General features: G+C 33.7%; 5 protein-coding genes across 8 annotated transcripts; 2 read left to right on the top strand and 3 right to left on the bottom strand.

Annotated features, from left to right (window-relative positions):
- Nucleotides 1–1,161: 1,161 nt before the first annotated feature.
- On the bottom strand, nt 1,162–2,208 carry LOC114185758. 2 transcript variants are annotated; one of them, XM_028073662.1, is made up of 3 exons: nt 1,697–2,208; nt 1,533–1,607; nt 1,162–1,440 (listed from the first exon to the last, which is right to left on the bottom strand). In XM_028073662.1, the coding sequence occupies exons 1-3, from the start codon at nt 2,135–2,137 to the stop codon at nt 1,303–1,305; spliced, it is 654 nt and encodes a 217-aa protein (XP_027929463.1). In that variant the 5' UTR covers nt 2,138–2,208; the 3' UTR covers nt 1,162–1,302. The 2 variants fall into 2 exon arrangements, with proteins under 2 accessions (XP_027929463.1, XP_027929462.1); XM_028073661.1 differs by having other exon boundaries at nt 1,162–1,443; nt 1,697–2,207.
- Nucleotides 2,209–3,181: 973 nt separating this feature from the next.
- Nucleotides 3,182–8,263, bottom strand: LOC114185905. Its single transcript, XM_028073855.1, has 7 exons — nt 7,493–8,263; nt 7,219–7,299; nt 6,828–6,902; nt 5,756–5,800; nt 5,588–5,677; nt 4,282–4,383; nt 3,182–3,471 (listed from the first exon to the last, which is right to left on the bottom strand). Exons 1-7 carry the CDS (start codon nt 8,072–8,074, stop codon nt 3,304–3,306), a joined length of 1,143 nt encoding a protein of 380 aa, XP_027929656.1. The 5' UTR covers nt 8,075–8,263; the 3' UTR covers nt 3,182–3,303.
- Nucleotides 8,264–9,375: 1,112 nt separating this feature from the next.
- Nucleotides 9,376–16,010, top strand: LOC114185109 (serine/threonine-protein kinase AtPK2/AtPK19-like). Of its 3 annotated transcripts, XM_028072625.1 has the most exons (8): nt 9,378–9,484; nt 11,267–11,491; nt 12,023–12,963; nt 13,134–13,216; nt 13,308–13,428; nt 13,536–13,709; nt 14,695–14,802; nt 15,443–15,802. In XM_028072625.1, exons 3-8 carry the CDS (start codon nt 12,310–12,312, stop codon nt 15,740–15,742), a joined length of 1,440 nt encoding a protein of 479 aa, XP_027928426.1. In that variant the 5' UTR covers nt 9,378–9,484; nt 11,267–11,491; nt 12,023–12,309; the 3' UTR covers nt 15,743–15,802. The 3 variants fall into 3 exon arrangements, with proteins under 3 accessions (XP_027928427.1, XP_027928426.1, XP_027928428.1); XM_028072626.1 differs by lacking the exon at nt 11,267–11,491 and having other exon boundaries at nt 9,376–9,484; XM_028072627.1 differs by lacking the exons at nt 9,378–9,484; nt 11,267–11,491 and having other exon boundaries at nt 12,310–12,963; nt 15,443–16,010.
- Nucleotides 16,011–17,377: 1,367 nt separating this feature from the next.
- LOC114186316 (serine/threonine-protein kinase STN8, chloroplastic-like) lies at nt 17,378–21,889 on the top strand. Its single transcript, XM_028074373.1, has 5 exons — nt 17,378–18,109; nt 18,691–18,864; nt 19,152–19,556; nt 20,001–20,372; nt 21,146–21,889. The coding sequence occupies exons 1-4, from the start codon at nt 17,534–17,536 to the stop codon at nt 20,340–20,342; spliced, it is 1,497 nt and encodes a 498-aa protein (XP_027930174.1). The 5' UTR covers nt 17,378–17,533; the 3' UTR covers nt 20,343–20,372; nt 21,146–21,889.
- A 91-nt stretch (nt 21,890–21,980) lies between these two features.
- Nucleotides 21,981–24,761, bottom strand: LOC114186317 (mannan endo-1,4-beta-mannosidase 6-like). Its single transcript, XM_028074374.1, has 6 exons — nt 24,503–24,761; nt 24,147–24,423; nt 23,430–23,624; nt 23,116–23,238; nt 22,713–22,924; nt 21,981–22,523 (listed from the first exon to the last, which is right to left on the bottom strand). Exons 1-6 carry the CDS (start codon nt 24,652–24,654, stop codon nt 22,091–22,093), a joined length of 1,392 nt encoding a protein of 463 aa, XP_027930175.1. The 5' UTR covers nt 24,655–24,761; the 3' UTR covers nt 21,981–22,090.
- Between the last annotated feature and the right edge of the window lie 1,007 nt (nt 24,762–25,768).

Genomic DNA, 25,768 nt, shown 5'->3' with positions numbered 1-25,768 from the left:
TGAGTATAAATTCTGATATTAAAATTAGTATTTAAAAGAATTATGTATGACTTAAAACAATAATAGTTTTGAACTTTTTTTTTATTGAAATCAACATTTTAATTTTAACATTTCAAAATAGATTTTTAATATTTTATTAATTTTGTTTTAACATAATTTTAAAATAAGTAGTAATTATTACTGTTACTCATAAATATGTTTATTATTAATTTTAATGATACTGATAATTTAAATTAAATAGTTGCAATAATTAGTACTTGTTTTAATAGCATCCCTTTATATTAATTATTATTAAAAGTAATAAACTCTACATATGATTAATAATGTTAAATACATTAATTATTAATTAAAGTTGCCAAAATATTTTTGAAAAGTTTATTTATCAAATATAGTTCTATAAAATATACAAAAAACAAAAGCCATGTCCCAGTTTTGTTATCACTGACGCGTAATCAACAACGAGAAATCGGTTTTTAAGGACCGGATCTCTGAACATAAAAGGTTTTGCTCGTCATACTTCAAATTTGTTTCACATATTTCTATTTGATGCGTATTTATATCTGATCATATTTTAAAATATTTATTAATTTTTATAAATAAAATATCTTATATATATCGATAACAATGATTTATAAATTTTTATATTAAAAATATTTAATATATTTGATTTTAATTTAAATTTATACAATAATTTATTTCTTATAAATTTTCAAAAAATTGTATATTTTTTATATATATGTGTCATATTTTATTATCTTCAAAATAACATATTATATTTGTGTATCATGTATCTGTGTATCATAGGTCAAACAGAGTTTATTTGTATAATTTCTTTGAAAATGATTGGGGAAATTTTTCACAATAAGGCACAGTAAATTTTTATGTTTAATTTGATTATGAACCGACATGAAATCTCCAGAAAGTATCTTTAGAGGAAACTGTGAACTATAAATATGGTGAAAACACATTTCAATTTTTGAATTTAAATACTTCAATTAGGTGAATGAACTTCAGTGCTTTCGGATTTAAAAAAAAAAAACACAGAAGCTGTAATTCTCTATTCGAGAATAGATTATTTATATTTTCTTATTAGTCAGCTACTGAATAAACTGTGATTATCGAGCAATAGCGAAACAAAATAGGTAAAACAGAATGCACAAGTTTATCAGCAATATAATATAATACTATGAGCCATTTTCTTTCTCTAAACAGAAAAGTACAAATTGCAATGTGAAATAACACGGATTTTTGAAACAAACATAACGAGCCATTATGTATGGAAAATTCATGAGAGATAATGTCTCAACTATCTGATTTTGTGTGTGTTGTAGTATTAGTTTGTGAACAAGCTGAACCTGGACTCTGCAGAACTTGGCATTCGCGGCCAACAGATTCCGATTCCGAATCCGATTCCGACGCCACCGTTTCCTCCGTTTTAACCTTCTTCATACAAAAACAAAGGTACAATTCTTAATACTACTTCTTCATTCGGTTAATGAATTCAAAAACTCAAGAACACCACATGCGCGTACCTCCGATGTCGATGGCGCTTCGTTCACGATCTTTCCTTGTTCCTTCTCCCTGAGCGTTCGCATAGGAGAAACTCTCTGTTGCAATAAGAAAAAGAAAAATCAGCGTCGAGAAATCGGAATTGAAACGAATCGAACATAATATGTGCTGTTATTGTTGTACAAACCATGCAGCGATTCTTGAGTTCCTTCAAACGGAACAACCGGTCAACCTCGATTTCGAGGTTCTTCTGAATCTCCCCTCGCTCTTCCATCTCCTTCATCTTCACGTCCAGCATCGCGTGTTTCTCGTTCAGTATTTTCTCCGTTCTGTCCTTGTCCGCTTTCATCCTCTCTAACTTCTTCTTGACCGCGCTGAGCTCCTCTGCCAGAGACGTCTCCGGCGGCGCAGCTGCCGGAATCAAGACGGCGGCCATTGGATTGTTCTCTTTGTCGATCAATGAAATCTCGAAATACGACCGGTCGGGCTTGGGCTTGGGCTTGGCGGAAGGCTGGATGGGATCGGCGGGAGAGTTCTTGAGCTGAAGCGGCGTCCGGCCAGATCGCGGCCGGATCTTCGGTGCTCCGGTCGTCGGAGTTATCATTTGTGTCTGCATTGTTGTTTGCATTTGGTTTTATGCCGTGTTTGGTTGGTTTGTTATTGATATGGGACTGGGAACTGAAGGGAAAGGTATAAAAGGGATTCGAGACGACGAGTTTTGAATTTGAACCAGACAGGCGCTAACGGCTAGTGCCTTTTTTTATTGGGGTAGGGCTTTGCTTATGAATTATTTTGCTTTTAAAAAGAAATACATTGGATTCTCTCTTCTATAGATTCGCATAGTTAACACTTAGATTTAAACTTATTAATCACAAGTTTTAAATCATATATTTTATAACAAATTTATGCAGATGTCATTAAGCGGGAAATTTCTGTTAATAGCAACACGCAGCAACAATGCCGGCTTATTAATAAAGGTATAGACAAGTTATGAACATATTCAATTTAATTTATTTTAAATGAATATAATTCTTTTACATTATCATTGAATGCTTTCTATTTTCTTCTTGAAATCAAATTTTATTTGGTGCTGATGTTCAAACTGTCTAAAAGGATAGATATTTTATGTTTTTAATGTTTGAATTGGAATTCATAAAGCAAATAAGAACTCAGTATCAATATGTCAAAGAAACTTTTTGAAACTCTTAATCATTTTTTTGTGCTCTTTTGAATTTACGGTTTTGATGTACGAGTCATTATTGACTTTAGTGAGCACGTCCATTATTAGTTTTGAAATAACATGTCCCTTTAAATTGAAAGAAACAAGAAAATATTAATACAAGACTTCTTGAGTAAAAGTTTTACTATAATTGTCAACATTATAGTTAGATTTATGCAAATTATTTAAGGAAACTTTCAAGAATTTCATCAGCGATGTCAGTTATATTTCACTGAGTCATAATTAGTAAGATAAAATGACAAAAATAATTGGATAGAAAAAGCATTGTAATTAAAAACAAAACATTACATGATACTATAAGCTTTAAAGAAAACCTTATTCAGTGGTAAAAAAAATATCATTGTAAAACTACAGGTAAGAGATTGCTAAAACAAATATATATTTTTTCAATTTCAATGAAACTAACTGTACAAATAAATGAAGGCCTACATCTCACCAAAGGTCAAAAGGAAATAAAATATTCCCTTTCGGTGTTTATAACAGGTTTATTTCAACTTCCATAATTTTTAATAAATAAATGTTTCACATGAAATTTAGCAGAAAATCCATAAGAATCAGAGATAATCCATTGGAAGCTCCCAATTATCTTCATCATCCCATTCTTTATGATTGGGTTTTTTTCTTCCCACACTTTTTCTTCTCCTTGAAATTTGACCATATGTCTCAGATTGTTCGGAGTCATAATCTACCGAGGTTCTCACATTGTGATTCCCCAAAAAACCCTACCACAAACAAAATAGGTTGGTTTATGATAAGCAGGACAGAATAAATGGGCTTATTATTTTAATGACAAAAAACAACAAAGTTCAATCAGTTTCCTGCACTGAATTCCATATTGAAGATGTAAACACTTACAGAAGAAAAAATGTTAACTTCTCTCTATCGAAGTTCTTTCACATTATTTATTCTATAATGACAAAAACAGTACCAGAAAGGTCAATGTTTTTGAAACTAAACTAGGTAATTGAGAATGTATTCATTGCTTGTTCATTGGTTGGATAATACTTAAACAGGATCATAATGGAAATAGTTAAATATATTTTTTAATAATATATAATAATTATCAGTAGCTTGCTTTAAAATCATACGAAAATTAACTTGAACTCAATTTGAAAATTACTATAAGAGAATAATTTTACTTGCCTTATAAATTCATAAAAAAATTAGTTAAATAGAAAAACAGAGGCAAACCTAGTATAGAGTCTTCATTTATTTAAAAAAAAAGTTTAAGAACTTTGTTCATAATAAATTTATAAAAAGACTTAATTCAATTTCAAATCCTTCATAAATTTGAGTATTTTATTACTTTCTTCTTCTTTATAAAAGTAGACACACTACACAAGGGCCTGTGCTTCTATTCGTTGACACTAGTTCATAATAAGTGTGATTGTCTATTTATGTTTCCAGCAAGAAAACTAGACAGGATTTAGAACCCGAATCATTGAAGAAGAAACGTTTACAGCAGTCAAGAAACAGATGAGAAGAAAATCATTAAGCAAACATAGCAGTTTTATTGATGAAAGTAAAGGTACCTTAGAAAGCCTTTGAATGCGTAAAGCTGCAGCTTCATGCACAACAACTGCATCAGATACTACCTCCAGAACGTCCTCAACCAGCAAAGAGTAGGTACTCACCTAAAATGTTAACATGTGTATCTGGATGAGCCAATTTTTTTGTGATCGTTACTTGTTATCGAAAGCTGTGAGAACTTTTACAGAAATCCCTAGAAACAATCAAAATTTTAACATGCTCTAGATGTTATAAATTTATAGAGTAAATCCTTACAAGTCCTAAGATATTAGCGTGGATCCAGGATTTTGATCCAAGTGGAGCCCATAAGACTAGTGAAGCTAAGTCTAATATAAGATAATGCTAAGTTTGACATTATCGTATGGAAGTCTTCTCATAAAAGATCAGCATTTTCTATGTTCTTAAAATAACTCAGACAAAAACTAATTCTCAATTTAATCCACCAAATCAAATTCAGCAATTTAGTCACCGACTAATAAAAATTGGCCAAAATTTATTCCAATTGTTAACTCACCATTAGAAGGATAACTCAATATTTTACTTTCCAATAAAGCCTTTCCAACTTAGTTGTCTAAAAATCAGCCCTGAGGGTTAATTTTATCAAAACTATTTTGAAGGAGGAAGTTGAGAGAACAGAGTCATTCAGTAACATTTTCTAGTAGATTATGATGCGTGACAATCAAGGGCCAAAGATTTTATTAGAAAATAAAGCATTTATTACATTGGAATTTAGAAGCATAAAATAAATATTTTCTTTTCCAATAACGCCTTTCCATTTTAGTTGTCCAGAATCAGCCCAGAGGGTTAATTTCAACAAATTTTTTATTGAAGGAAGAAGTTGAGAGAACAGAGAGATTGAATAAAATTGTCCAGTAGATTAGGCTCTGTGACATGGGATGATCAAACATAAAGCAAGAACCCCTATTTATATACTAAATAAAACTAGATGGTTTCCTATCCAAGTAAGGAAACATCATGAGATAATAAAGACAGGTGGAAACCAAGGAAATGAGGAAACTTATCTTAAGATACCTCTAAAATGTTCTAAAAGATATAATATTGATATATTTTTCGTAGATACTAACTCCGTCAATGAATTAAAGCATACCAAGCTTTAAGCTTGTTACTATTAACCTCTAGAATATGGCCTCCACCGGACATGCCTAGAATGATCATCATTAAACAAAATAGCTCCTGGGTTACCTCCCCCAGAGCATAAGTTTGGTATTTCCTATTAAATGACAAAATTTGCATGCAATCTAGCTCTGTACATGTACTATTAATCTTACAAAGAAGCCACCTACTTACCAAGCTTGATGGAATGATTGATAGTCCAAATGAATCTAGTTCAAGTTCTTCAACAGCACCTGAATTGATGCAGAAAGTGTACCCACGCACCTACACGTTAAGATTTCCACAATTAGATAACGAAGATAAAAGAATAAGTGAAAACAACAAGGTCAAGAGATTTATAACCTTTCCAATGTTCCGTTGAGAGGGTGTTACAACTTTGTATCCAACCTAGCAAATAGCAACATATTAAGATATCTAGTCACTTTTATCAGATCAAGCTACTCAGCTAACAACTCAAATGGCTATTTCATTTTGGAAAATATTAAGAAAATTTATTGCAATTACCCAGTGTCAAGCAGAATCACCCTGATAGTGCAAACCCAGGAGTTATGAACTTATCTGATTCTTTCAGTGGCATTCATCCAACTTATCAAGTACTTAATTTTATCTAGTTGTGGCATATGGCATTGACTATCCATGCTGGCATGCTGTGTACCGAGGTTCTTGTTTTGCTAAGCAATAACGGTGGTCTTATTACTCTAATTTGAAAGAATCGGATAAGTTTCCAGTTTCAAATAACCATAGAGAATTTAGATCTCGCCAATAAATTCTTTATCCCAATCCGTGTTGAGTAGTAGGTTGCCTTATTTACACATTATTTGCAATAATTTACACGGAAACTAAGAATTTCGAATCAAACCCTAACAAGGTTTGCAAATTACTCCGGTAACTATTCCAACAGGTACTTGTATACGGCTAAGATGTAAAAGCTAAGCATGCTAGCTTTGTCAATCATCACCTAACTCCACTGCTAATGTTAGCTAAAGGATAAAATCTTATTTTTCAACCCAATAACCAATGTCAGGATATTTAGAACACATTTAAATAAAAGATTTTGAGATCTGCCTTCATAAATACTTAAATAGAAAAATTGATTATTTAGAAAGGCAGCTAAGACATCTGACATACAATATCATATCAGAGGTTATGTTCACATAGTTTGCCAACCCTGGAAAAAAAAAGTCACTGATACAAGCTTAGATTCGTTATTCGACATAATATCTCCCTCTAAGGCAAGGTTATGGTCATTGCATTAAATATTAATCTGCACTGCTTCAGCAACACCAAGAGTTTGAGTACCGTATAATACACAAAGACAACGTCTTATCCATATTGTGCCACACTATGAACTCAAATAAATCATGTGAAAGAAAATGATCCTCAAGTTTGAATAATTAAAAACAGTAAAACATACCAGTGTCTCCAATCCAATCATTTTAAATTCATTATCTATTACACTTTCATCTTGGACAAGGACGACATCTCCAACCTGAAAAAGGAACAGCAGAATACCCAAGAAGTCACTTGTTGGCAATTTGCCATCAGAACATTCGATCCATCGGACATTTTTGACAAAAAAGATTTAGAGCCCCCTTTCCACTGAGGAAATCCCTAAGTAATATCTTTTATGTTATTGCAGGCCAAAAAAAAAACAAAAAAGCAAAAAAATTCCACAAAACTGATGCAAAAGCAATACTTGGATTAAGACTAAGTATGTTTGAAGCTGGCATGTACATATTCAACCGAGAGAGGGATCAAGCCTAAATCAGAAAAAAAAAACTCTCCTGAATCCAAACTTCTTATACCTGGCTGATATCTTCCAGAAGGAATTTCTCTGAATCCCCAGAAAGCAAGTTCGGCCTCACCTCCACAAACAACACCATCCACTGAAAATGGAATCCACCAAAAGAATAAATGCATAAACAAGTTAATTTCTTTGTCCTACAAATAAGACATCACACCAACAAAACAAACAAACACTATTAACAGACTCCATGACAAAAAAAATTGTATTCTAGAGACATGCTAGCAAAACAAACTGCACAGAACTGAGATTGAGCAACTACTTTCAAGACTCACAGAGGTGGTGTCCACCCAAAGTTGCGAGACAAACCCCATGCTAAGGGCAGAGCGAATGCTTATCACCTGCTTGGCCAACAAATTCGACCTTCTAATTACCTGTTTACCTCTTCTCACACGTTTACCTCCAAATTTCTCATTCTCACCTTGATCAACATCATCATCTTTCTTCAAATCATTGCCATCCCCATCTGCACCCCCCTGAACCCGAACCAAATCACCTTCTCCCTTATCATCACCACCTTCCACTCCATCAAACGGGACAGACCCACTTTCAGTGGCAGAATCTTCACCAACAGGGTTTCCCTCCAACCCAAAAGTCTTTTCCTTTACTTCTTCAAATTCAAGTTCGTTGTAAAAGCCATAGCCCCTTGATGGGCCTTCATTGGAGCGGGAGCTGAGCGCCCAAAATACACTTTTGTTATTGCAACTGGTTTTGGAGGGTTTGGAAGAGAAGGGGACGCGGGAACTTGGGTTAAGTTGGGTTCTGGGTGTATGAGTTTGGCGCGAATCGAGGAAGGGGAATCTTGGAGATTCTGCAGCTGAAAGGGTGAGAGGGTTTGTGGCGAGAAACTCAGTCATAGTGAGTGAAGGGGTAGACAGAGACAAGGCACGAAAGTAGCATGGTACAAATTTTACAGCATTAGAATATGGTGTTGCGTGTTGTTGAGTATGTTGAAGCAGAACCAGAAGAAGCAGATGCAGAAGAAGGGATACGAAGGAGTAATGTATGGAATGAGTGTAGAGGAAAAGTAGAAAGGTAATCAACAACGGATGTTTAGAAATTAGGGAAATTAGTCTATTAGATAATTGGAGTTTTCCGAATTTCTTTTTCTTTTTTGGCATTTTTCTGTATAGATATATTGACTATTTACTAAAATATTATCATAATTATCAATCTTTTTATCTATCAACATAGTCTTAATTCATGTTTGAGTTTTACATTTAGTATGAATAAAGAAAACTTTATACTAACAAATAAAATTCACTTTCGTGGTTTTACCTTTGTAAGAATTAGTTTTAAATAATTAGTATTTAGCAAACATACTCTTAATGCAAAGTCTTTCTTCCTGTATCTTTGACCACTTCTCCTGTATTTCAAAAAATTTTAAAATTTTCATTTTGCCCTTCAGTTATAAATAATTACTTTCTCTCATTCTTATTTATCCACCTCCGATAGCTTAATTTGTTTTACAGATATCAATATTTAGTATCTTATTTTTTTTCAATTTTATCCGTTACGGATATTGACATTCAATATTCAATTCTATTTTACTAATATTGATATCTATAACACTTTTTTTCTTTACGAGATGTCGAGATATATATATATATATTATGGATGTCAAAATCCTTTTTATATATATACCAGATGTTAAAAAGTAATTATTTTTATCTGAAGGACAAATTGAAAATTTTAATTTATTTTTGAGATAAAGGAGAAGTGGTTGGAGATGTAAGAAGAAGCAACTAATGCAAAACATATTTTGTTCTCTTAATGTAAAATATATTTTGATGCATTTCAGAAAGATTATTCTGAAAATTTTCCAGAACATATAATCTGAAAATCAGTTTTACGAATGATAAAATAGTCATTTTGTAAAGCTGTGAGCTACGTGAAGAAATTATGGGGTGCAGAAAGTAGAATCTCAATCAACTCGGTTTGTATTGGGCTGAAGAGCCCATGTTTATCAATAATTGTCCTCCTGTGATCGGAATCCAACGGAGGAAAGTTCACAGTAAACGAAAGCCACTGGATTGAAAAACAAAAGATTTAGGAGGTGAACTTTGGCACGAGCGGTGGGTGACAGTGACACGAGGCTAACGCAAATTCCAGGTGTTGGTTGTTGTATAAAGGAAGAGGGATGACACAGTGATTCTCTTTCATTCCTTCTCTAACCCAAATTCCCATTCTTTTCTATCAAACTCTCCTCCCTCAGAAACACCGTAGCAGAGAAGAGAAGAGGAGAATTTGGGTTTCATTTTAGCAAGGTAATACTTTTTTATTCTTTAAATGTTTATTCATTTATTTACTATTTATTGGCCTGCTACTCATTAAACTATAACCGTGCTATCATTTATACATATTTATACTTAGTAACCATAACTTATTATAATACTTTATTATGTCATAAATAATTATTTATTATTTCATTCAATACATGTGCATAACTAGTTTCCGATTAAAGGTGGTAAAATGGATTTTCTGAAATTATTAAGAAAGATGATTTAAATAAACCTATTCAAATATTATTTTCCTAAATAGATCTGTTGGAACATTATTTTTTTAAATGAACCTATTTAATTTTTGTTTTGCTTTTCTAAGATCGTTTTTATAGAATAATATTTTTTTTAAAGAAAATTATTTAAGTAAATTTATTGGAACATTATTTCCTTAAATACAGGAACATTATTTCTTCATATTGCCTTATTTGTTTTTTTTTTTTCTGTTTTTCTAAAATGAGAAGAAAAAAAATTTAAAACTAAAATTAAAATTATGAAAAATTAATTAATTAAAATATTAATTTTAAATTTTAATTATTTTAAGAGAAGGAATAAAATAAAATAAAAATTATAAATTTTTTAATATAATTTAAAACTAAATCTACTATCATTAATTTATTGAAAAAGAAAAATTTTTATGATCAATAATAATAAGAGCAAATACAATAATATTCTAAAATCTTAAAATTATATTTTATTTCAATTAGTTTTTTACAAATTATTATAGTAGTAAAATATTTTATTCTAAATATATTACAAAATTAATATATTTTAAAATCTGCAAACAAATATAGTATAACACATTTTTTTTAAATGGATGGAAGTCAAAATTTTAACTGAATTTTTTATGTTCTTATCAGAAATTACTTCGAAATTCAACTTCCCAAAAGTTGAATTGTGAAAAGATTTTTTCGAAGACGAAAAAAGTTAAAAAAATCAAGCATTGAAAATAAAAATAAAAAATTTAAAATAATTACTTAAAAATGTTGAAAGTAAATTTTAATTGCTTTGATAGAAAAAATACAAATTATTTAAAAGTGAATAAATTTTAGTTTTGTAATACTAATTTTGTAATATAATGTAAAATAAAATTTATTATTATTATGATAATAGTTCGTAGAAAAAAGACGAATAGAAAATAAAATATAATTTTAAACTTTAAAACATTATTATTGATCATAATTCTTTTTTAACTTTTTAATAAATTAATAATAACAAATTTAATTTTAGATTATATTAAAAATATCTTAAATAATTTTTTATTTTATTCCTTCTCTTAAAACAATTAAAGTTTAAATTCAATGTTTTAAATTAATTTTTCGTAATTTTGATTAAATTTTTAATTTCTTACTTTCCTTTCATTTTAGAAAAAAAAAAGTTTTATTTGTTTTGTTATGTTCGGTTGTTGCTGGCTAAAAACACATTGAGATAGATATACACATACGCTATAATTGGGTAGATTTTGATCCATCCCACAACCCTATTTTCAAGTATTTTGAATTGATAACAACGTTTGGTAAACTAGGTTAAGCTATTTTTACTCCTTTTTTATATTTTTCTGTAACAAGGTCAACACAACTTATGTGCTTCCACTTTCAATGATTAATAATATAATATTTCATCTACCATTCATAAATCATTGTTTTTCTTTTTCTTCCTCTTGTCTTGTCCGTATTCATCTATAAGAAAAAGAAATCATTTTAATTCCCTAAAATAGAGAACCCAAAAAAAACACGTGGGCCTAACTCCAAATTCTGAGCCCAAAAATAGTTCAGGGAACGGCATATTCGCATCCCTTGAGGGACGATAAAGTACCAGTCACGTACCGCCACGTGTCGGAGAGTAAAGGAAAGAGAACCATACATCTATCAAAGAAGCTATAAGTGGCGACGCGAGTCTCTCACCGCTCGGAATCAAATATTCCAGAAATCATCGCATTCCCTTCGCTGCCCCTTCCCAATTCCCTTCCCTGCCCCTTCCCAATTCCCTTCCCTGGTACTCTCTCGCTCTCTCGCTCTCTCGCTCTCTCTCTTTCTCTCTCACGTTCTTGAAATTATTTGTTTTGTTTTGAATTTTGATTTCATTGTTTCGGGTTGCTTCAATTTCAGTTCCGTTTGTTAATTGTCTTCTCCGTTGGTATGTTTTGTTTGTCGCTAACCCTAACCTAATTTTTCCGGTTCGTGATTCAGTGGTTCGAATTTAACCGTTAGATCTCGCTGTCTAATGTTGCTTATATCGATTTCAGTTTGTTGGATGACAAAATAACCTTTTTTTTCTTCTTATTTTCCGTTTCTGATGTTGCAACGTTTTGGCATTGAATTTCGTCCTCTTTAGGCGTTGTGAATTGTGATGTGTTATTTATGACAGTGTTGTTTGTGGAGTATGTTATGATTATGTATTTGGGTTAGGTTATGGTAACAAAATTTTGTGGGATATTTTGGAGTTCGTCCTCTGTTGGTGTCATAAATTGTGATTTTAACTTGGGTTTTTCGTCTTTGTTCCATTTTTGGGTGAATTGAAACGCAGATTGTCAATTGGATCTTCATGAGTTCAGCAACCACTGGAGCATACTTCGTTTCCTGTGTTTCGGGAAACAAGAACAACGACCTCCTCTGCTGGGTTTTGCTCTTCTTGCTGCCTAAGTTTTTGGGAACTCCATTTGCCTACATCAACTTTCTCTTGATTCAGGCCATTGACAGGAGTCCATCTGCGGTGGGGGTTTTGGGAAACTTTGGGGTGGTTAATCTATAGTCATTTTTAGTTTGGTCATCAGCAGCAGCATATTTGGATCCCTGATTTCTGAGCGGTGAGAAATGGTTTCCTCTCAGTTTTCTGGTTTTACGAAGGGCGGTTACAAACCGTCACAGACTCACTTACTCTTTCCTGCAAACCTTCCTGATACTGTGAACACGGAGCATGTTGAGCTAGATTTCTCTGATGTATTCGGCCCAGTTACTGTAGATTTGAACAACATTGATTGCACTACTGGTGAACCTGTAGAAGACGTGAATGAGCTGGTTTATGATGACCCACCAGTCATTCACACCCGATCTCATTCTCTGGTTGGCCCTTCTACTTGTGTTAGTCAATCACTTAAGCTTAGCAAACTCACCATACACGAGACTGAGGATTCACTGGAACTAGTGGATTATGTTGATGAAGAGACCTTTAAGGACATCAAAGAATCCTCCTTTGTCGAAGAGTCTTTGAAAGATGAAGACGGCAATATCTCGAAAACCCAAAGAGTTAGCATTGAAGATTTTGATATTTTGAAGGTTGTGGGGCAGGGTGCATTTGCTAAAGTATATCAAGTGAGGAAGAAAGGTACTTCAGAAATATATGCCATGAAGGTTATGCGGAAGGACAAGATTATGGAGAAGAACCATACTGAATACATGAAAGCTGAGAGGGATATCTGGACAAAGATAGAACACCCTTTTGTTGTTCAACTCAGATACTGTTTTCAGGTACTTAATTTCGAAATGGCATGCCCTTTTCTTTTCTTCCTGCTTTTACTATCATTGTGTATTTTACACAAAATCTAAATGAACATTTTATTACTATAAGTTATGGATATCCAGAATTGTTTTCTTTGTTAGTAAAATGCTAACTCATGTTACATCTTACGCTCTTTCAGACAAAATACAGACTGTATCTTGTGCTTGATTTTGTAAACGGGGGCCATCTCTTCTTCCAGCTTTATCACCAAGGCCTTTTCAGGTGAGTTTAGCTTTGAGATTTTTTGTTTCTTCTGTTTCTGTTTTTAATCTGCGGGATTAATTTGTGGTTCTATTTTTCGTCTACTGTTCAGAGAGGATCTAGCACGCATATATGCTGCGGAGATTGTTTCTGCAGTTTCTCATCTCCATTCAAATGGAATAATGCACAGGGATCTGAAGCCTGAAAATATTCTACTGGACGCTGATGGCCATGTACACTGTCCTCCCTCCCTACCTTCCTCATGTTTTTCATAATGACTTTTTAAACCGTGCTTCCATACCTGTAATAACTGAACAGTTTTTCTTTTTTGATCTACTAGGTTATGTTGACTGATTTTGGCTTAGCAAAACAATTTGAAGAGAGTACAAGATCAAATTCGATGTGTGGTACATTAGAGTACATGGCACCTGAAATTATTCTAGGCAAAGGCCATGATAAGGCTGCTGATTGGTGGAGCGTAGGTGTTCTACTGTTTGAGATGCTTACTGGAAAGGTTTGCATCTCTTTCCTTCTTAATTTGTAAGGCTGGTTTTTCTGTTGGGTCTTTGTAGTTTAGATTGTCTTTTTGGGGGGTATGAGGGTCTGTTTGCATACTAGTTGAGGGAAAATCTCACTTAGTAAATATAATTGGCTCTAAATTATGAATTATGGGGTTTAAGAGGAGTGAAGTCTGTGTCAAACTTATACTTGCATCAAATACTACCTAATCATGGCTCAATAATACACTTTTACAGTGTTTGATGTTTTTTCCTATTGTTTCCTGGCTGCCTTAGGGTGCAAGAAAATTTATCCAAAAGAAGTACCTTCTTTGAAAGCTACATGTTTGTACCTGTTTTGGAAGATATCAAGAAACTATTATTGGTTCTCTGAAACCAAAACACTAGTCTTAATTATGTCATTTACATGTCAATAATATATTTTCTTTCTTTTTAAAGTTTTTTTTTTTTGTGTAACAACTCTAGCCAGCATAAATGTGGTTTGTTCAAGTTTTCCTTTTCTGTCGGTTTTTGTTGTGTTATAATTGCACGATTTATTAAATGTTTAGTTGGCAATAGGATGATAATGTTTTTCATTGATTTTGAAATGCTAAAATATTTTTGATTTAGTAACAATGTTCTTATCTTTAAACCTTAGTGTATAAATATTCAATTCAATTTATTGAATTCAATTAAAGTGTTTTCCTGTTCCGTGCTAGTTCTTGTGGAGTTATGATTGTGTGATTTATTCCCATAGGATAGTATACTTTAATTGATTGTATAACGGTACATATTTTTTTGGTTCAGTAAGTCAATGTTCATATCTATGAATGTGAATTTTGGGAATTTCTGGGACAGTATGACCACATATATTATTTGGTTCATTGTTTTTGTTATTGTAGTACTATATATTTGTTAGTTGTAATGTCGTGGGAACTGAATAGCTGCTTGGTCTTTTGGAGTTGCTAAATGTTTGTTGATGTTTTCTCACCTCCTCTGCAGCCGCCTTTCTGTGGTGGGAGCCGTGACAAAATTCAGCAGAAGATAGTTAAAGACAAGATCAAGCTGCCAGCATTTTTGTCAAGTGAAGCACATTCACTGTTGAAAGCGGTAATCACTACTCCACAGAAATTATTTTCTTTGATTGTTTTGATATAGTTAATCATCTTCATAATCTATATCTTATATATTATTATTTGGTGTAATTATGAGCTACTTCACATTAGACTTGATATATTTTAAACTGGCTTTCTCTACTTAAGCATGGAGTGAGTGGTGAACTAGACCACTAGAATTTTGTTTTCTGGTATCTTTGCAGATACCGTAAAATGTTTGAGATCATTGTATCTTTTAGTGGTTGCAAAAATTGCGAGACAATTACTAATTGGATTAACTTAGAAGTCTTATGAACATTGGTCTGGAAAATGACTTAACTTCCAACATAGTTGTTTAATCAACCAAACTAACGTGTACCGAAGCAAATAAAATACGGAGGTACAAATACCTATGAGATTGTTAATTGTCCTAAACTGAAGGTTATTAATAAAATTAGTGTTAGTTTTCTTTTGGGCATGATCACTAATGCATCTATTGCGATGCTTTTTTTCCGTTGACTTTTAAAAGGATCCAGTTTGTCACAAATATGAATTATTGTTTTCTTAAAATGCTGTAGAAAATTGACAACTTTTCTTCGTTGTAAGAGATTTCAATTCCTTGATTCGCATTGTATTGAGTTTTTCTACTATTGCAGCTGCTACAGAAGGAAGCAACGAAGCGCTTAGGTTGTGGAGCCCGGGGGGTTGAGGAAATTAAGGGACACAAGTGGTTTAAACCAATCAATTGGAGAAAACTGGAAGAACGAGCAATCGAGCCAAGCTTTAGGCCAGAAGTAGCTGGTACGCACTGTGTTGCCAACTTTGAGAAGCGCTGGACTGATATGCCTGTTGTGGACTCGCCAGCTGCCAGCCCAAATGGTGGAAACCCCTTTAAGGACTTCTCTTACGTCAGGCCTGCACCCTCTTTTCTTCAGAGGAATAGCCCTGCCTACTGACTAGACAACTTGTAACGCCTTTTACTTAAGCTGCATGTTTTTATAGTACTCCTATTCTTTTCATTAGGTAGTTGCCTGTATCTGGATGCGTGAACAGTGAGTAAACTGTCACAATTGCCTACACTAAAGAATTTCTTGTGCCCCTAGCTAGGACTTGTGTGAACTTTGCAGGTTGTGAGTTCAGTCACTTATTTATGTGCCTTGCGGCTCCACAATTGTATTAAGCTGTCATGCCTGGAGGAAATAAATTGCGTTTTTTATACCCTGATACCGTGCACCTTCTCTTCCACCGGGCTCATAAAGTACTGTGCTTACTTAGCACTATCTGTCATGGGATTTTAAGGATGCTGAAAGTAATTTTTGCCCACAGCCAATTTTACGATTTGGAAATTAAGTTTTATCAATCAATAGCGATTGCTTCAAAATTTCTAATATAGTAAAAGGTTATGTACTTTTATATGTTTCTACTGGAGTATGAATTAGAATCCCAGTAATTATAGTTCCTAGGATAAATTAAGTTCTGAAACTATTAATTTAACTGCACAATCATACTAATTGGTTTTATTTTAATAATCTAGAATTATATACGTTGATTGATTGTACTGTTTTGTTTTGATACTTTTATTTGCATTAACAATCAGTGAAATATGTATTAATTGCGGATGTTTATTCAAATTAAAAACTTAAATATGATAAGTATTCAAACTACGGATGGCAAAATGGGTCTGGCCGGCTTGCCAATCAGTCCAAAAAAGGACGGGTTGGGCGAGCCAGCCCGCCAGTCCCTTTTTTCTTTAATTTTATGTTTAAAATTATAAATAATTAAAAAAGAATACTTTTTTTATATTACATTAATAAATTTATATATATAAAATAAATTTATAAACAAAATTTTAATAAAAAGTTAAAAAAAAGAGATGAGCCTGCCGGTCCGCTAGCCTGCATAAAATCGGAACGGATTACAGTTTTCAGCCCGTTTATTGATGGCGGTCGGCCCGACCCATTTTGTCACCCCTTCAAACTAATTCTTAAGTCCAATATTACGTCTTCTTTTTAGTCAACAACTGGATGATTTCAATTCTAATAATTATAGTAATTATTAACTTGAATTTTTTTTAATACCTCAATTTAAAGTAATTGTTTTTTTATTCTTTTAAAAAATAGCCTGCACAAATTAGTCTTTGAAAATCAGTGTTATTTCATGTTTGCTTATTTGATTGATATTGTTGTTGTTTGCGTAAAATAAAATTTGGACATGTCGGTCCTTTTTTATTTTTTATAATTTTTTCCTAAATTTATAATGTTGCAGGAAAAGGATTACAAGATTTGTTTTCTCTAAATAATAAATTTAGTTGGCTGAGGAAGGGTGAAAATCACGTTTTCCCTAGATTGTGGTCGTGAAATTTATCTTTTCCAGAAAATGAAATTGATTTGACGAGTAATGATGCCAATTTTTTGGAAGACTAATTTCTACTTTTTTATAAGGATAAAATGAATAAAAGAAATCCTTACAAGATTAATTTCTGCATTTACTTTTTGAAGAAATTTAAAATCAATAGTGTGAGGCTACAAACATATTTAACACAGTATTTTTTGTGTAAGGTTTTTGTTGGATGAGGTTTGGGGTGATTTTGAACCTAGAAAATAAACAGAAAAGGTGGATAAAGAAAGGAGGAACAGATGGCCAAGAGCTACCATGCATGCTGACGTTATTCGTTTGTAGCTTCTAGTTTTGTGAGAAAGAAGCAACCAACATTGCTGAGAGCATTGCCTTCGTTTGAAATAAGGGTCATGGCTTCTCTGCTTCCCACAACTGCAACAACACTTCAACATAATCGCACCATCTGCTTCTCTCCTCTCAAACTCAGCATCCCAATTACCATTTCCTTCTCAACAAACCGTTGCAAGAGTACTTCTGTAAAGTGCAATGCAGTTTTTGGTGATATTCCCAAAGACTTGTTGGAGACCACTTTTCACTTGGACCAGTTTTCTGTCTTCCAATCAGTGTTAGTGAAGTTTCAGAATGTAACTGAAGATTTATCAGACGTGCAGAGGTGGGGGTTTGTGGTACTTGCAGGGCTGACATGGGCCTATTTAACTGCGAGGCCGGGTGTCCTTGTGGGCGCCATTGATGCATTCCTTTTGGCCCCTATTCAACTGCTTTTGGACAGTTTATCTGGAAGAAGAAATCTTAAAAGGACTGATTTTCTTATTGGGGATAAACTAGGAGAAGGGTCTTTTGGTGTTGTTTATTCAGGTGTTTTGGTCCCAAAGAATGTAGATGCACAAGAGTTGATGCAAAAAAATGGAAGAGACAAGGTGAAAAAGTTGGATGCCAAATCTAAGGATAAAGTCATTCTTAAAAAGGTAGACTCATGATATTCGTTTATTTTCCGATGCTTCCTTTGTTTATGGAGTCATTGTTGGAACTAAATGGATATGATTTACTGACATTGCTTCTCACTTACTGTTTTTGAATCAGCTCCGGTCGTATGTTCCCATTTGTTTCTTCAATATAATAACTATTTTTTTTTTCTGTTCACTTTGAAGTCTTAAGGGTTTGAGGGAAAAAAGTGGGAAATGTGCTGTGGAGGTTTAATTATAGCCATTCCTTCTTACAGAGGATAGAATGATTGATGCAGAAGAGTTAGACAGCTATTCAGAAAAGGAAGCTAACTCCCCATGTTTCTTTTGTTTTGGAGGATTATATGATCCTTTTGTTCTTTCTTTTCCTCAGAAATTTCTCCTTTTTCATAAAGGGAAAATAGATATATAGACTAGATTTCGAATATTTAATCTTTATGTTGTTGATGGTAAATTCAAACTTGTGTGCTGACTTGATTTATCATCTCTCAATTTACATATGATGTTGTAATTCTTTTTCTTTTTCTGTTTATAATCATAAAGCCGGTTAAATGTACTCAGGAGCTGACTCACGGAATGTGCAGGTAAAGGTTGGAATTGAAGGGGCGGAGGAATTTGGTGATTTTGAGGAGTGGTTCAATTACAGACTCTCCCGAGCAGCTCCCGAAACATGTGCCAAGTTTCTTGGAAGTTTTGTAGCTGACAAAACCAATTCACAGTTCACAAAAGGTGGAAAATGGCTAGTTTGGAAGTTTGAGGTGCTATACCAAATATTCCCTTTAGATAAATATAGAGCCATAGGTTGCCTATCCATGCAGCCATGCATCACTTAACTCATGAATTTTGTCATGATATTGAATGACGTTGTGTGCTTACCCACCTAGTTGGATAAGGCTTTGCTGTGGTTTGTTATGGTGAATTTAATTCCAAAATGTTGTCATGAATATGGAACAATAGTAACTTAATGCATGCAGATATGCTCCAAACATATTTTATGATATACCAACTATTCCATAAACTAATTGCAGGGTTGTCCACATCACAGGGAGGGCGATCTCTTGCTGATTACATGGCTGATCAAAGCTTCCCATCAAACTTAGAGTCTACCATGTTTGGACGTGTCTTGCAGGGTGTAGACTCTTCTAAACGAAATGCACTAATCATCAAGCAAATAATGCGCCAGATCATTACTTCTCTTAAGAAAATTCACGACACTGGAATTGTTCATAGGGATGTTAAGCCTGCCAACTTGGTAGTTACCAAACGGGGGCAGATTAAACTCATCGATTTTGGTTCTGCAACAGACCTTAGAATTGGAAAGAATTATGTTCCCAATCTTACCCCTTTGGATCGTGACTACTGTCCCCCTGAACTGTATGTTCTACCAGAAGAAACCCTGAGTCTTCCACCAGAGCCAATTGCAGCTTTCCTTTCACCAATCATGTGGCAGGTTTTATTTATATACTTTATTGATGTAGTAAAAATTCAGTTTCTTCCCTAAAGGGTGACATCGTGTCAGTTTTAGTAAAATTATATAATACGGGTGAACTTTGTTAAAGCATTATATAGGACAATATATTCACTGAATCCTGTATAATTAGTTAAGGCACTTCTTTTAAATGAATGTCTCAATAGCACATTGACTTAAGTGAGTACTGTTATGGCTAGCATTACTGTATTAGAAACATCTTCACTGGGATTTCTAAATTGCTCCAAGCCTGAGTTATTCATTTTCCTATAGATTTTGCATCATCAGCTAGTAATTACAGATTGTGGCATGATTGACATCGTTTGGTAATTAATCTGTATGGTATCATTTCATTCAAGTACACGCACATTTTCAATGTGCATGGATCATCCCATGATTTTTCCTCTTCCCTGTTTGTTTTTGCAGTTAAAGAGTCCTGATCTGTTTGATATGTATTCTGCTGGGATTGTACTCCTGCAAATAGCAATTCCAACCTTAAGATCTTCAGCTGCTTTGAAGAATTTCAATTTGGAGATAAGAACATGTGGATATGATTTGAACAAATGGAGAGCCTCTACTCGCATGAGGTCTGACTTCCAAATTCTTGATAGTGACTCTGGAAGAGGTTGGGACTTGGCAACAAAGCTTATCTCCAAGAGATGTTCCCAATTAAGAGGACGTTTATCTGCTGCTGCTGCTTTGAGGCATCCTTATTTCCTTCTGGGTGGGGATCAGGCCGCTGCAGTCCTTTCAAAACTAAGCTTTTAAAGCACAAAGTGAGCTACTTAGAAATGCTATGTAGGTATACTTGTTCCATTCTGTGATTGTTTCATTTTTTTCACCTGGTCCATATTTCTGACTCTTAAATAAGCTTCAGCAAATCCCTGTTGGCTCCTGAACATGTGTCTACAGTGGTACACTAAGTAATTAGATTTGCATATGGAAACAATGATTTATATTGACTTAATTAAACAAGATGCATTTGAATCGTTGATAAAAAAAAAAAAAGATGCATTTGGATCTTTATGCAAGCATCTAGAACTTTATATGGTTGACTTTTGCACCTTAAGGTTGTTAGGACAATTAGTTGTTAGTTGTAATAGTTAATTAGAGGGGAGTTCTGAAGTAAGTAGATAGGAGTAGGATCTAAGGAAGGGATAATGATATCAGTATCACTTATAGACTAAGCTATTGCTCTCTGAAAGGAGAAATCCAATCAGTTTTATTACAAAGGAGCAATTGCACAAAAGAAAAAAGGGAAATCTTCAAGCTGAGGTAGCATGAGTAAGTGAAGAGGTTGTTACAAACCAGAGCTGGTATAAGTAGTGGGAGGCGGTTTGATGTGGGAGAATACTTTTATTTGTGTCTCATGAGGCAAAGGGGAAAGGGGGTTATGCTATGACTTTCTGTTAGAGGAGCTATGCTCTGAGCAATTAAAAGTTATCTCCTTTTGTAGTTTCTTTTAAATTGCAAATAACATACAATTCTGTAGTGCCTTCATATTTTCTGCTTTTCTTTTTAACACTATAATATTGGTCTGTAACACCTATGATTACACTCATAATATGCAGGGACAGTATACCTATTTGTTTTTGCTCTTTTGATGAGTGCATGCCATATCACTGTTAATTGAAGTTCTCTTTGGCAATGTTATTGCAAAACGTCTGTTTCCTTCTGGAGGAGCTCGTATGATATGGATATAATGGCATCCCATCTAAATGCCGACTAATTTATATATTTACAAGCAGAAATCCGCAGAATTTTTCCCTATTTTCTATGTTTAAGCCTGAGAACCTTCAGAAGATCTGAAAGGAAAAAGCTATGATAGCTGCCTAGCATGTTGGCGGTCTAAATTCATACATACCTTGTTTGTTATCTGTTTGCCTATATGATATAAGCATATCTCCTCTCAAAATCAATGGCTGATTCAAAATGAGGAAGGAGTACTCAATGGTTTACATTTCTCATGATTTTTTCTTCAAGGGGTAAATATTCAGAGTTTGGCAGGATATGACCAGTAATGCCAATGGGTACACAAAATATAGAACTAAAGGAAGAGAGAGACAATCTGTTTTTTTTTTTTTTCCTGATAAGTAATGATTTTTTACTTATCCAAGATATTTACTTTCAAGATTGGATGGTTTATTCAATTTCATTTGACAATTCCAATCAACCATTGCTATTGTACGAAGCTGTTGTTCATTGTATTCCAATCTACAATTTGCTATGTTTTGCACAAGACAACCGTTTAGCACCTATAGTATAATGCTAACTTATTTATTTTATAAATTGCTATATAATGGTACATATGTATATATTCTTTCTTATTGTAAAACAACAAAGAGTACTGCATCACTCTTCTAGTTTTATATGGTGGTGACCTTGCATGACCATAATGCCACAACATAGAAATTAAAGCATTGTTCATAACAAGATGGTTTGGTGAATCACATATTTATCCATGCATGGTTGTATAGGACCACAGCATTACAGTCGGAAACTTTCCATATATGGTTTTACAGTTCATCGTGATAGAGTATGTTGTTCAACAACTTTTTCTTCTTACATCCCCAGCTGCATTTAGTATTGCACACTGAATTGAACAGCGCAAGCCTAGATGATTGAAGCTGTATAATGTTTGAGGTGGAAGGAGATTTTGAGAGAACAATTGCATACCCATCATCCATGTTATCAGTTCCATCAGGAAAAAATTGCCACAAAAGGCTTCCAGCCCCACTCCCTCCTTTCTTTGTGGAGTTTAGGATGGTATTATACACACTGCTTATGACTGTATCTCTGTATGATGAATTGTAGCCAGGGTCTTTGGAAGATACACCAAACTCAGCAAAAACAACTGGCATTCCAAGATACTTTTCAGCATCCTCTATGTGGGCTTCCATCCATGATTTTATAAATGAGAGGTGAGAATCAGCAATTTGTTGTGAAATCCTTCAACCAGATAATTGATTAAGTTAGAACTGTAGTATATGTATGCCAAACAACAAATCACTAATAAAAATTAGTGTTGTGATACACTAGACAAATGCGCATGCATATGAAATGTAACACTGACATAAGTAAGTTTTATGAAAACTTAATATTTTTTTAATAAAACAATAAAGTTCTGAACAGACTTACCAAGAGTCAGCATAAATATGAACAGAAGCGAAGTCCACACCAAGAGCCAGGTGGTTCCTTATAAAATCAGTTCCAACCTGTGTAGCATATGTATTGGGATTGAACTGAGTTCTCTGAGGTGTTGATGGGCCATAAAATCCTTCTAGTCCAACCTCTACCATGTGTTTTGGATCAATTTTCTTCACTTGGAATGCCATTTCTTGAATCCAATCCTAGAATACACGTTCAAGTGAGTAGTTGAGTTCAGTGAACTATGTGACATCATGGAAAGAAGTTGCTTTTAGAATGCAATTGTTTAGTGTGATGTCATTATATGACATCACAAAGTGTGTTTATATTTTCTTTTCAATCAATACCTCTAGACCCTTCCTTGTGATATGGAAGCCAAAAGAAAGGGATAAACCTGTAACTTGTCACCTGTAGGATCTGAGGTGCAACGAGGCTCATTCATCAATTCCCAAGCAAAAATTGTTGGATCCTCCTTGTAAGTGATGTTTGTGAATGTGTTAACTCTATTGAGCACAGTCTACACAGTAAAAAAAAGAACAGTACTGGAACCAATTTAGCATAATCATTAAGAAAAACAATGACAGAATAAAACAACAGTACATATCAAGATATGATTCCAGAGTAGTTTTAGATGTTGCAATATATACCAAACAGGCTTCAATTCAGGTGTGGTGGTTTTGAACTGTTTCTGTATTTAAAGGAACTTGCCTTAACATGGGCCTTGTAGTAGCTTCTAAGAGTTGGATGTGAGAAGAAGTCATCATCGGAGGTCAAGTTAAGGCCAGCAGCATTACCCCATTTCACATATTGTGCTTTGCCTCCATATGCCTCCCAGTTGTTAGACAATGATAATATAAGCCTGATTTTGTATTTCTTTGCTTCACTCACCACAAAGTCCAGGGCCTGAGAAACAAATAATAAAATGGAATTACACAAGGTATGCTAAATTACCTACACTGATGAGTAGAAAGTCAGAAGTTTGATTGTAGCAGATTCTGATTTCAATTACCATGCCAAAGCTTACACAAGCAAACAATTATAGCACATTTAGCATGGTTCAATTGAAGTAACAAATAGCTGATAATACTGGGCAAGTTAACATTATAATAATGTGCGGTTATAAGTAAAGGATTGTTCCAGGAGACTAAATAGTCTCACATCTCTTAGAAGTTTAGGTCATGCAGTTTAAATTTGGACAAAACCGTAACGGAATTTCAATCTTCAAAGCGGAAACAGACTAATGTTCCGACCACAAGTCCGACAACATCGATTAATCACCTTGTTCTCGATATATTGTCCGCTTTAAAGACTGGAGTTTCGTCACCGATATTGGATGCACCGGAACAACTATTATTTTATGCAGTAAACTGAATACCAATTTAGTATAGAACATTGCACAGAATAACAAACTGTAAAAAAAAGCACCTTGAAAACTTCTTCATCATAAACTGATGGAGATTTCTGTAGGGCCCTCCATTGGCCATCATTGAAGGCCCACGTCCTACAAACTGTCATACCCACTGATGATGCCTGCTTGAACACCTCAGTGACCTTTCCTCTGGTGGACTCATCTGCAGCAAATACCATAAGCCAATATGTGTTGAATCCATTCACATAGAAAGGTTTGTCATTCACCACAAATTGGTTTCCCTTCTTTTGCACCATCTTCCAATCATCATCATCTTTCACGCCCCTCATTTCACTGAAAAACATGCAATACGTAAGAGCCAAGTAAACATAAGATACAACAACTATAGATGCAAGGAATTTCAAACACAAACCCATAATTTGAGACAGAATTTTCCATGTCATTTTGGCCTTCCTTGAGTGCTTCCTCGTCCTTCATACTCCCACCAAAAGCATTGCAACTTAAGTTTCTAGTAAGCATCAAGAAAAGTACCAAAGAAATAATGCGAACACCAAATATCTCCATTGAGCCTGGTTACACAGCCACGGTGTGTATATGCTGTATTGGATCATATTATATATATATGTGAACATCTTAAGCTTTCTTCCATACAAATTCATCAGATACAGAAGAGTAGGGTGCAAGTGGAGATCAATCTGATGATGTTTCTACTCTACCTTTAAAGCAAAGAAAATTCTCTATTCCATTGTTTAGCAATGGATAGAGGAAGGTGATTAAAGGGTAGGAGTAAGTTGCATAAACTTCACGTCTTCACCCTCTACTCTTTAAGGTAAGTTCAGGTGGGTTCCACACTATCACTAACTAGGTTTCGATACACAGAGAGAGGCTTTGTTGGATTTGAACTGGTTTTTATAGCATTACAGGAATAACTTTAAGATTATTAAATGTTAAGTCATTAAATGTTAAGGTCTTATAATCAATTCTTGTTGTGCTGTCTCCATCACAAACATTTGAGGAAAAACATTTTGGTCTGCACCCTTGAAAAGTTTTGAACTTTAAATTGTAAAATCTGAAAATATAATTTATATTTATAATTGTGTATTTTGAAATTTTAAATAAAATATATACTTTAGATTGTATATTTAAGAATGTAAAATTTACATTTGAATTGTGTAATCTGAAATTAAAAACTTTATGAAGGTACAATAAAAATATACAAAATATATGATCTTCTTTGTCCTCTTTTCTAACCCTTCTCCTCCTTCTTGCTAAACCTCTAAACTAAAATATGTGATTTAGTTGTCTACAAGCTAGCAACAGTGAAACAATAATATCACTTTAAGGTGTAACCTTTAGGAAGCTTTCTTCTTCTTTTTTTCTCAAAATTTTTCATATTTTCCTCTTTTGAAAACCATGCATGTCTTAGAATTGCGATGTTAAAAAGAATATTGGGTTTGGGTTGAATCTCAACCAAGTATAACCTTGAGTAAATTTTCTTTTTTCTTTCTTAAAAATTTTCATATTTTCCTCTCTTGAAAACCATGCATGTCGTAGAGACTGTGATGTTGAAAGGAATTTTAGTTGAAATTTTAACCTTTGAGGCGACAAAGAAGTTCTTTTAAATATTATCCTTTCTTTAATCTCTAACTTCTTTAATGTATAAGGATGAACATGGTTA

The sequence above is a fragment of the Vigna unguiculata genome, chromosome 5, assembly GCF_004118075.2.
Source record: "Vigna unguiculata cultivar IT97K-499-35 chromosome 5, ASM411807v1, whole genome shotgun sequence".
NCBI classification, from domain to species: Eukaryota; Viridiplantae; Streptophyta; class Magnoliopsida; order Fabales; family Fabaceae; genus Vigna; species Vigna unguiculata.
Note: the sequence above shows the minus strand (reverse complement) of the source record. Positions and strands in the feature narration are given on the sequence as shown.

Excerpts from the sequence above, each read along its gene's own strand:
- LOC114186317 (XM_028074374.1), bottom strand. The coding sequence starts at position 24,654 with ATGGAGATATTTGGTGTTCGCATTATTTCTTTGGTACTTTTCTTGATG. Across the intron at positions 22,925-23,115 it reads CTACAGGTGACAAGTTACAG|GATTGGATTCAAGAAATGGC; the intron begins GTTTATCCCTTT and ends CGTGTATTCTAG. Across the intron at positions 22,524-22,712 it reads CATATTTATGCTGACTCTTG|GATTTCACAACAAATTGCTG; the intron begins GTAAGTCTGTTC and ends ATCTGGTTGAAG.
- LOC114185905 (XM_028073855.1), bottom strand. The coding sequence starts at position 8,074 with ATGACTGAGTTTCTCGCCACAAACCCTCTCACCCTTTCAGCTGCAGAA. Across the intron at positions 6,903-7,218 it reads TTCTGGAAGATATCAGCCAG|GTTGGAGATGTCGTCCTTGT; the intron begins GTATAAGAAGTT and ends TTCCTTTTTCAG. Across the intron at positions 3,472-4,281 it reads GCATTCAAAGGCTTTCTAAG|GGTTTTTTGGGGAATCACAA; the intron begins GTACCTTTACTT and ends TGTTTGTGGTAG.
- LOC114186316 (XM_028074373.1), top strand. The coding sequence starts at position 17,534 with ATGGCTTCTCTGCTTCCCACAACTGCAACAACACTTCAACATAATCGC. Across the intron at positions 18,865-19,151 it reads GGCTAGTTTGGAAGTTTGAG|GGAGGGCGATCTCTTGCTGA; the intron begins GTGCTATACCAA and ends TCCACATCACAG. Across the intron at positions 19,557-20,000 it reads TTTCACCAATCATGTGGCAG|TTAAAGAGTCCTGATCTGTT; the intron begins GTTTTATTTATA and ends TTGTTTTTGCAG.
- LOC114185109 (XM_028072627.1), top strand. The coding sequence starts at position 12,310 with ATGGTTTCCTCTCAGTTTTCTGGTTTTACGAAGGGCGGTTACAAACCG. Across the intron at positions 13,429-13,535 it reads TACTGGACGCTGATGGCCAT|GTTATGTTGACTGATTTTGG; the intron begins GTACACTGTCCT and ends TTGATCTACTAG. Across the intron at positions 13,710-14,694 it reads TTGAGATGCTTACTGGAAAG|CCGCCTTTCTGTGGTGGGAG; the intron begins GTTTGCATCTCT and ends CCTCCTCTGCAG.
- LOC114185758 (XM_028073661.1), bottom strand. The coding sequence starts at position 2,137 with ATGCAAACAACAATGCAGACACAAATGATAACTCCGACGACCGGAGCA. Across the intron at positions 1,608-1,696 it reads AACTCAAGAATCGCTGCATG|AGAGTTTCTCCTATGCGAAC; the intron begins GTTTGTACAACA and ends TTATTGCAACAG. Across the intron at positions 1,444-1,532 it reads AAGCGCCATCGACATCGGAG|AAGGTTAAAACGGAGGAAAC; the intron begins GTACGCGCATGT and ends TTTTGTATGAAG.